The 12498-nt window shown below is 43.0% G+C and overlaps 1 protein-coding gene across 15 annotated transcripts in view; it reads left to right on the top strand.

The window, feature by feature from the left end:
- The window catches only part of fnbp1a (formin binding protein 1a), a 63414-nt gene that overhangs the window by 25871 nt on the left and 25045 nt on the right, over positions 1-12498 (top strand). For 9 of the 15 annotated variants that reach the window (XM_048983907.1, XM_048983881.1, XM_048983925.1 and 6 more), the window contains exons 5-7: positions 7956-8018; positions 8650-8754; positions 12126-12140. In XM_048983907.1, coding sequence (XP_048839864.1) covers positions 7956-8018; positions 8650-8754; positions 12126-12140 — 183 coding nt within the window. The remainder of the gene's footprint in view (positions 1-7955; positions 8019-8649; positions 8755-12125; positions 12141-12498) is intronic. The other 6 variants (XM_048983917.1, XM_048984001.1, XM_048983949.1 and 3 more) reach the window with 1 other exon arrangement.

Genomic DNA, 12498 nt, shown 5'->3' with positions numbered 1-12498 from the left:
TGTTTTATTAATATTCATAATAAAATACATCCCATTCATCTCCGTATGTAGTACAGGCTTGTGCGTGTGTGTGTTTGTAGGGGGGCAGGGAATCTCTGGGCCCACCGCAGGCAACCTCAGTCAATATCTAAAATGTTCCTATGCACACTGTATACAAGTGCCCATAATCCCATGACTACTGTTTTCATTCATTATATACTGTCAAAATTGTCGGTACATTTCCCGTGTCTCTTGTACCTTGCGCTTATATTGCACAGCACAATCACTTTTACACAATATAGATTATGTATGGCTGAATATATTTCATATATTTTTCATTTTATATGGCTATTTTTAGATATTTTATTATTCTTCTATGCACAGTTGCTCGGAGTGACCAAGGTTACATTTCACTACGTGTTGTATGTATGCGTGACGAATAAAACTCTTAAATCTTGAATCTAGCATGAGGAACACGATGGGCAGGGTAGCAGCCCATTGTAGGACGTATGCATGCACAGGTCCTTGGTTTGCATGATCCTCAGAGGAATTATGCAGGAAGAAGGTATAACCTCCACAGCAACACAGAACCTGAAGCCGCCATGCAACCCATGTTATGGTCCTTAAAAGTAAATATGTAACTGGCTTTTGTAATTAATATTTGAATTGTAATGTGTCTTTTCCAGCTCCAACTGAAATTGTAAGTCCCACTCACACTAAGAGCATTCAGTGAATAAATACACACTAATTAACATTTGCTTTATAGCAATAAAGAGTCATATGCGTTGCAAGGGGTAATACTTTATCCTTATCAGTAGTATTAAATGGTCTTTTTAGGAAAACAGGATCATGGAAGAATCGTATTATTCCTGTGGTTATACTAGGATTGGTTTAAAGACAGATTAAGGATGTACGGATTCAGACATAAGGATATAGCTGTAGACCATCTGCTGAATGATGCTTCTCTGTAATGCTTATCTCTCACAGTGACCTTATATAGCTTTATGTCTAAAACTGGAGGACATGCAACTCGAGCAGCATGATCTGCCACTGCTTGAATTTAGTGTAGTGTAATGCCCGTGCCTCCACCTCAAGGATTGTGGCTTTGACTCTTGCCCACAGACTTTGCATGTTTTTTCTGTGCGTGCATTTCCTCCATTTGTTCTAAAACATGCAGTTAGGTGGATTGGTATTAATAAATTGTGTAAATGAGTGTGATGGGCTGGCATCCCATCCTGGGTGTCCCCTGCCTTATGCCCTGTGCTTTCTGGGATAGGTTCCAGGAGCCACAACCCTATACCGGATGAGCAGTTATGGGAGATGGATGGATGTCAGAGTTTACATTTCAGCTCATAAGTAGTTCTGCACTTAAACATAGCGTCTTATGACAACCTTTGCAGTAGTATTTTATATATGATTTCTGAATTAGCAGGCATTAATTTTCAAGTTAAGACACGGCATCCAGCTATGGGGTTATTTGACAACGCAATTAGCTGGTAACAGCATGTTCTCAGGATATAATGTGTGAAACTCAGTAAGAATCTTTCCAGCCCAAGGGCGTGACCGCTTGGGCAGGAGGGGGGACGCCTTGTTTGGTCTCTGTGCGCTCTGAGCTTTTTTGAGGGGATGCCTGCCCTTCCCTTGTCGTTCCCTGTAAATTGTGAACCAAGCTTTGACCTGATTATGCTTATCTTGTATTTAATTTGTGTTTTCCAGAAGGGCATGCAGAGTGAGATTTTTGTTCCAAGCTGTTTCCAGGTTCATTTAGTCTGTGATCAGCCTTTATAGTTTTGTCTGTGTACATAAATAGCAGAGGGACCATGATCAGCCGATAAGGACGTTAAAGGTAGAAGCATTGGAGTATTTCCGAAGGGGGGGGGGGGTGCTATGTTTGTCTAGGGAAAAGACTGTGATAGAGTGCCTGGTTTTTCTCCTCTCCCTACATGCCCACTGGCTGAGATCCACTCTGCACCTCCCTGTGCCAGTTTGGCTTATTTCCCAGGGGGCTTCAGCAGGGAGCAGGATGGTGCGCCGTCTCCGAGGCGATGCTGACCGCCTGGCCGTCCCCACCTGGTCGCTGGCTCCTTTCCCTTGTGAATGGTGGCCCAGATGAACGCATGGCTTCCGGAGTACAAGGAAGCCCTGCTGTATCTTTAAGTGTCCTGTGTTGTGTCCTGGGAACATTCTGACAAAGCCTTAGAGCATGGCTGACCTTTCCTCAGCCTTGTCTCGTGATGGTTTACTGTTGTCCTCGCCTGCCCTTAGGGAATTCACCTGACCTTCTTGGTGAGGTTTAATGGCCCTTTCTTTAGCTGGAAAACACATTCCCAAGTCAGTGACCTTAGACACAGATAATCTCGAATCTACTCCACAAGAGAACATAAACAGCCCACTGCACACAAGCTGGGTTATTCTGGATCTTTAGTTTGGGTTGACAGAAGATATTGAGGTCATGATGGGTTAGTTTCTAGTAAAAATTACTGAACTTATTGTTTTAGATTGTGAAATAGTAAAAACAGTGTAACACTGTGAAATTGTAGAGACTATGACTCAATGATGTAGTAAAGGCACTGTAACAAAGTGAATAAAAACAGTGTAATGGAGATAGTATAAACACTGTGAAGTAGAACAGTGTGAAACAATGTAACAAAGTGAAATAGTAAAAATAGTGTTACCTAGTGAAATAGTAAAGAGTTTTACACAGTAAAATATTAAAAACAGCATAAAAATAGTAAAACAATGTAACACAATGAAATAATAAAAGCAGTGCAGTACAACAAAATAGAACACTGTAAAGACGGCGTGAAATAGTAAAGACATTGTAACACAGTTAAGAATCTGTGACGTGGTGAAATTGACATTGGTGGCATTAGGTTTCGGGGGGAGGCCAGGAAGCCTCTGGGAGGGCTCTGTTAGTCCACCCCCCCAATCTGGGGTCATGCTGGGCTGCAAAGGACACTCCATGTCAAGCACAGGCACAGACTGAGGCAGCTTTGTTGCTCTTTAATAATTCGAATGGTGCCCTCGGAGCAGTGGGAGGACAGGAATGCGGAGGGAGTCGGGAGAAGAGCAATGTGAGCATGCAGCCCCCCCTCCAACAGGCGCCTTCATGCCAGAATAAATGATATTGCTGGATGTTCAGTGCCTCTTTATTTGGCTGGGCCACACGTGACCCCTCCCACCCTACCTACATAGCTGCCCACACAGTGCGGACGGACACACGCAGTAAGCTCCAGAACTTGGGGGGCCTTTGTTGATTGAGCTTGTGAGGCTGTCACTGTCTTGCCCCCATATACAGAATGTGCCCCATTGTGCGTCGGGTAGACAGAGTGCAGTGTGGTCTTTTCTCCGTCGTCACACTGCTCCACTATCTGTCTTATCCTTGGCTTCATGTGTAAACAACATCCCCCAATAGTGTGCCTATGACTCTGCTCTAGAATTGTTGTTGTTGCCATACACATTGGTCGTTTGTTGTTCATGGAAAAAAGCAATTTCTTCAAAATATATGTCTTGTCATTATTTGCAGTCATTGGAAATAAAAAGCTATAACTGAGTCGCACAATGCTGAATTAATGACCCATCTCCGTAAGATGCCGAGCAGTTCTCCTTGTTGAAGCTCAGTTTGAGTATAAATTGTAAATGTTCTTGTTGGGTTGACCTCGTTAACTCTGCAGGGTCGTTTGACAGCTAGGCCATGTGAGCAGAGCTCTCGAGGTCCTCAGTGTCCGACGGTCATGGGTTCTAGTGTTGAGTTTTTGACCAAAGGTGAGATACTGTAAAGACCCTGTAAAAGTCCCCTCCCCCAATGCAGTCATGTATAAGACATATGTGGTTCAGAGACCATCTGTGGATACATGATACTGAATCTTGTGCCCTGCCAGGAAAGTAAGAATCCTTGTCATCTCCAGTAACTTCCTCTCCATTGGCCCGGTTTGTCCAAGTATAAAATTATTATTCCGTGCTGGCTGAACTAGGAAACGAGGCTGGGGAATGTGTAGTGTCAGAGACACCTGTTTTGTCTGGACCGTCTGCATTGCGAACCAGAATTGCTTCTCTATTTTTGGGCTGAATGGCCCGGATGCATTGCATGTCTGCCTATCTGTGCTGCAGCTAGGCTAAAGAGCATTATCCGCTGCTGGGGTATTAGGGTCAGCAAAAGGCCCTATTTGATTACTTGGTGTATAGCTGCACATCCCTGGTAGCTTCATGGAGATCCCTGCCAGAAATTTACCCTGTGAAGACATGAAGGGATTTTTCTGCTCTTTTATTTGACTGAATCTTATATAGTCAGTTTAGTACTATTACAGAAGTGAAAAATACCTGGGTTAAGTGTTGCATGTATTACTCATTGGGACCACACCTACTAAACCTGGTTATTGAATAAGTGCTTGAGCAGAGAAATCTGCAAACTGTTTTGGATTTTGGCCATCCAGGACTGAAATTGGGGAACCCTGGAGTAGAGGGTGAGTCAGTGCCCCTGGAGCAGTTGGGGTTAAGGGCCTTGCTCAAGAAACCAACAGCAATATGATTACTCTGTCATGGGCTTTGAAGCCACAACCTTCAAGACATGGGCACAGATCCTTAATTTGCTGAGCTGCACTCTATCCTCTCCTGAGTACTGTGTGGATGCTCCTCTGATGGAGGCCACATTCCTACAGATCTCATGCTCAGCCTGTTAATGGTTGTGAATCTGCTTTTCTGTCTCTGTTCACAAAGCAGTTAGGTAGGGCAGCACTCAGCCAGCCTGGGGTCTTGTTGTACAGCAGCCTGTCCACCTTCCCTGGAGTCCAGGCTGGGTTTTAGGATCTGCTCTGATTCAATCCAGGCTTCACAGCCTGGCACTCTGGGGATACCATTTGGGATGATGTCCAACTATAAGAGCTTTAAAGGCTCCAGTTTGACCTGTCTGAGCCAATACTTTTCTCCCTCCTGTTCCTTATGGTTTTGTATAAGACAGATATTCACTTTAATAACCCTGATTATTTGTTTGTGATTAATCATGAACACAGCTCAGCCTACTGTAAACAATTCTAGGGGAAAAATGAAAAATTTAAAAATACACCCACACACACACATATACACACTCAAAATATTTGCCACCATTGTAGCACTGAGGGAAGCAGATCCTTAATGTTGGGGTTTAGAGTTTAGACTCTGAGTGACGCCCAGGGCAACTTCTGGAGGCTTTAGGCAATTATCCTCTTTGCTGTGCCACTTCAACTCCTGCTGGAGATGAGAAGCACAGGAATCCAAGCCGCACTGCAGAGCTCACAGCGTTATATTGCACTGTGCTTTTATTCAGTATTTACGGCAATGTCTCTCTGCCCTTTACCGTACAGGACAAAAGAGACTGAACTGCACTCTCCACGCTCTGTGGGTAGCAGGGTTGTTATCAGTACTTGCAGAGTGCCCCCCCCCAAGCATATGGGGAGGGGGGTGGAGTTGGGAAGGGGGCTGGTAGGGCTGCAGATGTACGTGCTGTTGAACTACATTGGGCTTCTCTGATTTGAGAGAAGGTTGTTAAAGCCTGCCACGGCCTCCCCATAGCTCCCTGCAGGCACCTCTGTGTCCCAGAGAGAGAGAGGGTACACCAGGCAAGCTGTACTATTAATAGAGCCCCCCCCCACCCCCAGTGACAGCAAGCAGGAAATCTGAGGGGAGGATTTAAGCAAGAGATAGTTCCAGATAATTAAATCCACAGTGAGGGATCACGTCCAAGTGGATCCCAGCTGTTGAGGAGAGAGACGCTGAGTGGTAAACAGTCAGAGAATGTGAGAGGGGAGCATGGGCCTGCTCCCGTGCTGCTTCGGGTCACTGCACCATGCTGATTTTCCCCATTTCATTTTCCCCATCTTTGATTGGATACCTCCTCTCGTTTTTCATTGAATGGCCTTCGGACTGCATGGTATTTAACTGCCAATTATAAAACTGACAGCTTCCATAGTGTATCTTTGTTCACATCCTGGTTGCAGCCTTTTGTCTCCCACTGAAGTCATTTAGCCAGCATTTCCCCGTCCTGACCACTTGGGGACACAGTCAAATCTTACTGCAAATCAATCTTTACTACTTGTGTACACTGTTGTTCTATATACCACATGTGGCTGAATGAGTAGGCATTTGTATGCACTTGCTGTATGTGGCCAGTAAAGCATCTTGAATCTTGTGCCTGTTACCATGTACTTTTATTGGATTACCTACTTGATAAAAAATCCAGTGAAACAGTTATCATACTGAATGACCGTATAAAGTAAATATCATGCCATGAACTATCTAAGAAACAAAATACGACTTTAATTTATTACAGGCTCTTGAAGTAAAAGTCATTGAGTCATGATTAAAGTGCTGGACATGTGATAGATATGATCCAGCCATGCTTGTATTTTTGAGAGTACATGGGTGTGCATTCAGCCTTATAATTCTTTCAAGTGTTGTCTGGCAGATTGCGAGCATGCTTTCATTAACTACGTTAAATACCAAAAGCCCGATGTCATGACTTCACAAATTATCTGAGGGGTCTGTTCAGACGCTTTACTGTGTGTTTCATTGGTGTTTTACCTTGACACCGAGCGATGGCTGACCCCGTGCTGCTCTGAGTGAGTTCCTTAGCTCGGCTCCCTACACTAACATCAGTATTCCTCCACACAGCACAGGTCACTGCAGGCAGTTAATGTGACAGAAATGCATGCACTCTATAGTTATATCACGTCTTCTGGCCTATTACTGGGTTTCCTCTCATACTGTAGCTTTTCTTTTCATATGGTTCTTTTCCAGACGTCTTTCGCCATGCCACAGTGTATGTTTATTACAGCTCCATTCACTTCCGATGAATCCTGTCCTTCGAGAAACGGTTTCCCGCTGACCTCTTGGTGGGATGCTCATAAATGTCCAGCCACCAGAGATGGGCATTTTGTTTATTTCGGTATTTTTATTGAGGGAGCATGCTGTGAGTCTTTAAAGGCCACTCGCCCGTTTGCCGTCTGTGTCTCAACATGCATCAGTGTGAGGCATTACTGTCAGCTGCCATTGTTTCTGCAAAGCTCTGGGTGACTGTAGAAGTAGCAGTGACTGTTTGTTATTTTGTGTCACAAGCTGAATTGTTGTGAAATCAAAAATGATATGCAAATAATAAAATGTGCATGTGCAAAAACAACATATAGCCTGCATAAGTAGCAGGCTTTAATATTTACCTTACTTGTTTTGCAGTAATTGCAGCCTTTAAAGGGATCATTTTTTTCACGCAGTCTTCTTCACAAATCGTAAAAAATTACTTCAGGATGGGCAAAAAGCTCTATCTTCAGCCAGTTTGGTGTTTTCATCATTGTCCTGTTGAATGACGGATCACTGTCCCATAATTCCCGGTTTGTCCAAGGAGGGCCCACATTCCGACGAGCCAAAAAAGTAAACAGTGAACTTCCACTTCACTACATTATGTCACCTCTGTTGCTTCAGCATGCATGTCTGAGTGATGAGAACATGTTTTGCATGAAGGCCAGAGAGCTGCAGCTTTAGCCCATTACACTAGAACATCCCATGTCGCACAGCATCTGAGAGTTTCCACGTACTGAAGACAGGCCTCCATGTCAGTTTTTTTCAGACATGGTTTCCCTTACACCATACATGCCAGATCTATGCATATTTTTAACCCGCACAACATATGTGTGAGGAAATGTGTGAGCCAAAGCCCCGGCCATCTCTCTTTTCATCATCTCAGTGCCAACATAACACCGAAGATGAATTTGCATGGAAATGGCAGGTGTGGCCATTGAAGGTGATTTCACTGGCTAGACAGATGTCCATGTACATTGTGTAGTAACAGTAAATCTGTGTCTCCCTGCTCCCTGGAGATAGCAAAATGTCCCTATAGATTTTTTTTTAAAAGCTAATGCCACCTTTTCACCTGTTTTAATGGTTGAACCAGTTTAATTGGGCAGCACCAGAACTCATTAATCATAATTTTTTTCTGATTCTTCCTCCAGCATTTCCACGATGGTCGCAAGGCACAGCAACACATTGAGAACTCCTGGAAACAGCTTGAAATGGTGGGTGCTGCCATCCAGAAAACACCAACTGAGGCCTGACATTCCAGAGCACTGAGAATGAAGCTGCAATGTAGTCTTTATGGTCATTTTTTTTCTATGTTTCAGAGGTATTACTTTTGCATTAAACGTGTGAACTATTGTTGTAAACCTTTATTTAATCAGTGTGTTAGAGGCAGTAAAACCACCCCGTGTTTCAATTTCTTCCAAATTTTTAGCCAACTATAAAAAAAGCTTTTATTCATAATATTATTAATAATGATAATAAAAATATTAGTAGTGATATATGGACATGGGTGCTTTGTGATTTGGGATATACTCCTATGTGCCATTAAGACATCATTCTCATTTTCAAGAGAAATATTAAATGCTGTTATTGTCTGAGCAGGAGGAAGATGGATGACAGACTCAAGGGTGTTTTGTTGAAGAAGTCTCTTATTTTGCTATCTCATTGTTATTATCCCAATTGTTACAGTATGTAAAAAAGTCCTTTAGTCAGTGTTACTCAATAACAGTTGTTGAATTAAGGCTTCATATGCCTCTTATCCTACTGATACCGGATGGTTATTGTTCAGTTTATCACTATGACTCTGTAAGTTTGGTACATTCACCTGTCCTGCTCTCATACCCCCAGAGTAAACGGAGGTTCGAGAGGGATTGCAAGGAGGCTGACAGAGCCCAACAATACTTTGAGAAGATGGATGCAGACATCAATGTAACAAAGGCGGACGTGGAGAAGGTGAGCAGCTGGTATTTCAGCTACGGCCAGAAGTTGCCTTGTCCTGTTGACAGTCTCAGTCTAATACGTGCACACAGCTTTCACTTCCTAGTTTCTGTACCCGCAAACTACAATTGCACTGAACTTATTTAATTTCTTCACTTTCCATTTGCCCATATCAGTTTGGGTGAAAATAGAGACCAGATGACTTTCTCTGCTAGAACAATATTTCGTCACTGTGACCTGTTTCCTGGGCCTGTACCGTTCTGGTTTTAAGCAGGGATCGAGCAGATCATGATATATGTGCTGCATCACTGAAACACTTTGCAGTGAGTGTTTTTTCTCTGAAAATGGCTAAGCAACAAAGTAAGACACAAGGGAGCTTTTGTAGATTTAATAGTTTGTCGGGTTTGGTTTTCTTTTGTACTTGTCCTTGTCAAGAGACCCCGTGTTTTATCTGAGCTGGGCTTACTAGTCTGTTCCGCCTCTCGGTTTGATCGAATAAGCTAGCCCTTGCCTCTGCTACCTTGCTTTGAAGTGGCATGCAGTAGTAGTGCATCCATTTGGAGACTAATGGCGCCTAAGTACTGTTATCCTTTACATATAATAGCATTATGTCTGGATTCTATTTCATTGTCGGCAGCATGGAAATACATCTTTGTCCCACAGTTCTCTGACTAGCATTAACACAAGTGCACATTGAAATTATATAAGGAATACAGTGTCAAATGGGCTGCTCAATAAACGACTAAGTTTGAGTCATGCATTAATTACGTGTTCTGACGCCCCTTTAAAAGTCATTATATTAACTGTGTGGAGAGTGGATGACTTTTGTCATTACTATAGAAAACATCTGGAAGGGTCACTCAAAATGTGTATTAAAGTTAAAATGAAGATTTTTTCCAAGCACATAACCTCTGCAGATCTTGACTTGGAAAGGGGGGATATGTAGATCTTTGGTGCGGTCTATTAATAGACACCCTGATATTAGCCATGGATAGGTCAAAGGCTAGGGCACTGTATCATTTCTCTTTTTGTATAATAAACTCGTTTGTGTGTGCACTCAGCACCCACCCCTCCATATGCCTTCCCCCTGAACCAGCCTAGCAAGCACGTGCTCCTAGAATTGCTGAAAACAATAGGCTGACTTCTTCATTTTAGCAGGACTCTGAGAGCAGTTCTGACATGTTAAAGAGAACTATTGAGAGGTCATAATAGCATGTTTGTACAACATGAGTGCGAGTGCATAAGTGTTCTCCTGTGAGAAAAAAAGCAGCATTTGTGTGGCTGCGGAGAAGGATTGTAAAAGCAGCCCGCATTTCTGCGTAACGTTAACCACTGAAAGCTATTAGTTCTTTGAAGCATATTCCCGGTAAAATTGGCCACGTTCTCCCAGGGAAGCTTTCGTCACTCTGTGCCTCGTTGATGAGGAAAGCAACATCGATGCCTCATTATCACATTTTCATAGTTATAAATGTAGCTGCAGTATTCTCGACAGGTATTTGCTTGCTGGTGACTTTTTGATTTCCAAACTAGCTGTTACCTTGGATGAATGGCAAGGCCAGATTCTTCTTCCATGTAACTTCGTCAGATTTACATGGTATTCAAATAATTTATCCTTAAGTTACATCTTTTCCGTTATCTTTATGAAAACTTTCAACAGGCCTCTAAAATCATCAGCTTTTTTTATGGCATGGGTGTGAAAATTCCATAGCTTTCTTGTAAAGACCCCTGCTGATTTTATTAGCTTCTTGGATTTATAACTGCACCTACTGAAAATAGCAAATTATTAGTTATTTGAAGTCAGTAACCGACATGCAGATCCCGAGTGCTTATATATGTCAAAGTTTGTCCAATGTGCACTTTTACTTCGTCATTGCAAGAGTTCCCTGTAGTCGATAATTAAAGAGCCATGTGGTAGAGTGATTGTCTTGGGCCTGGCGAACTGCCATGCTGTTGAGCCACCATACCGTCGAGCCTCTGGGGGAAAGCCCGGGGTGTATGCCATACTTCGATTCCCTGTCCCAGCTAATAAGGTGAGGTTCATGGGCTATGAAGGCATCCAATGTGAGTGTTATCGCTGACTTGGTTCTTGGATTTGCTGCTCATAATTAATGAGAATAACCTGCTGATGGAGAAATTCTTAAACCAAGTGTGTTATCTAAGTAAGCTGGGAGGCCTTTATTGTTGTGTACCCCGGAATGCACGGGTGGGGTGAGGGGTGGTAGGGGGGGGCGTATTTAATCTGCAGACTGGCAGATGACTCAAGATAAGAGAGCATGACTCCACTGCTAATCACTTAATTACTGGGGATACCAAACCCAGGCATAGCAGTCTGGTCTCAACAGATAGTGCAGATAAGGCAATATTATTAGTTATACTGATTTTGTGTAGAAAGAGCAGTATATGTAATATATGGGCAATAGTAGTGGCCTATTAGCAGAACCTGGTAGTAATCCAGGTTCTTGAATCTACCAGACAAAGAACTGGCACATGATAGACATGTTGGTCATCTTCACCTCTATACTTTGCTTGTGGGAATTTTACTTACACAAAAATGTTCTGAGGGCATAATGAAAAATGATTGGTTCAGAAAGATAACCAGTGGGACTAAGCAAGTAGGGGCAGGACCAATCAATTAGATGTCTTGGTCCCACATCCTCTACAGTCTCTGATCCAGTCATTTTTTTAGTTCTGCCCTCAGAACCCTTTTGTGTAAGTAAAGCTCCAATGAGCATCTACTCTTCACTATACAGACACTCCTCTACTTGTGAACGAGATACGTTCCAAATAGCCGTTTGTAACTTGAAATGTTCGGAAGTCGTTATTCAACATCATTTTAAAGGTATACACAAGTACAAAGAACTAGGATGCTGGGAGTTCGCATGCTACGCTGTTGCGCGGCGGGAGTAGCAGTCAGAAGTCGTACTAGGCGGAATTGTCGCACAGAAAAAAAAATTTATGTTGCGGACAGGAAGCGGCAGGTTCGTAAGTAGAGGAACGTCTGTAGTTTGTTTACTTTCTCGTGGCTCCCTGCTCAGTTCCCATATTACTGGACCACCTGCTCAGAAAAAAACCTGCTTCATTTCTCATACTCACACAGTCTGCTGTGGGGCATTGACATCTCAAGACAAGTGCAGGAGTCCCTATGAAAAATTGGGTAGACAATGTAGATTCTTGGGCCTTGTAATCAGAACAGCTTATGCAGGTATGAGTCTGTTGTGTTACTTGTTGTTAAACAGCTTTAAGTTATGTTTGCACAGAGCATGTTTATCGGTTTGCAGCACACATAGTCCACAAGAGGGTCAGAGACTGATGTGTAGGGTATAACTAGTGTATCGGGGCACTGAAGCTAACTGCTCCCTCTGTTTGTTTTCTAACATGCTTTGAAGCGAAGTTCCCTCAAGGTAGGTTTCACAAAGTGTCTGTATGTTTGTGGGGACCCGTTTCTCTGTTCAACGTGCACCCATAGTCACGCCAAAGCCAGTTTGCTACCTAGACCAGCCATCTGTTTCAGCAGAACACGTTCCAGCGGGCTCTCTTTCTGTTAAAGCACGCCCAGGGTCTATCACAGTACATTATTTCCCTCCTTTTCATTCTCCCATTGTGTCTTCTCTGACTCATTACTAAAGCATGGATACGTGTGTTGTCCAAATCACGTTTTATCAGGATACATTTCTTCTTATTAATAGCTTTGTATAAATATTCCCCTTGCCTATTTTGTATTGTATCCTCCAAAAATGGAAGAAGTTAAAATGTTCCAGT

This window comes from Brienomyrus brachyistius, chromosome 2 (genome assembly GCF_023856365.1).
Source record: "Brienomyrus brachyistius isolate T26 chromosome 2, BBRACH_0.4, whole genome shotgun sequence".
NCBI classification, from domain to species: domain Eukaryota; kingdom Metazoa; phylum Chordata; class Actinopteri; order Osteoglossiformes; family Mormyridae; genus Brienomyrus; species Brienomyrus brachyistius.
The sequence above is the reverse complement of the archived record's forward strand: the minus strand, read 5'-3'. Positions and strand labels throughout refer to the sequence as shown.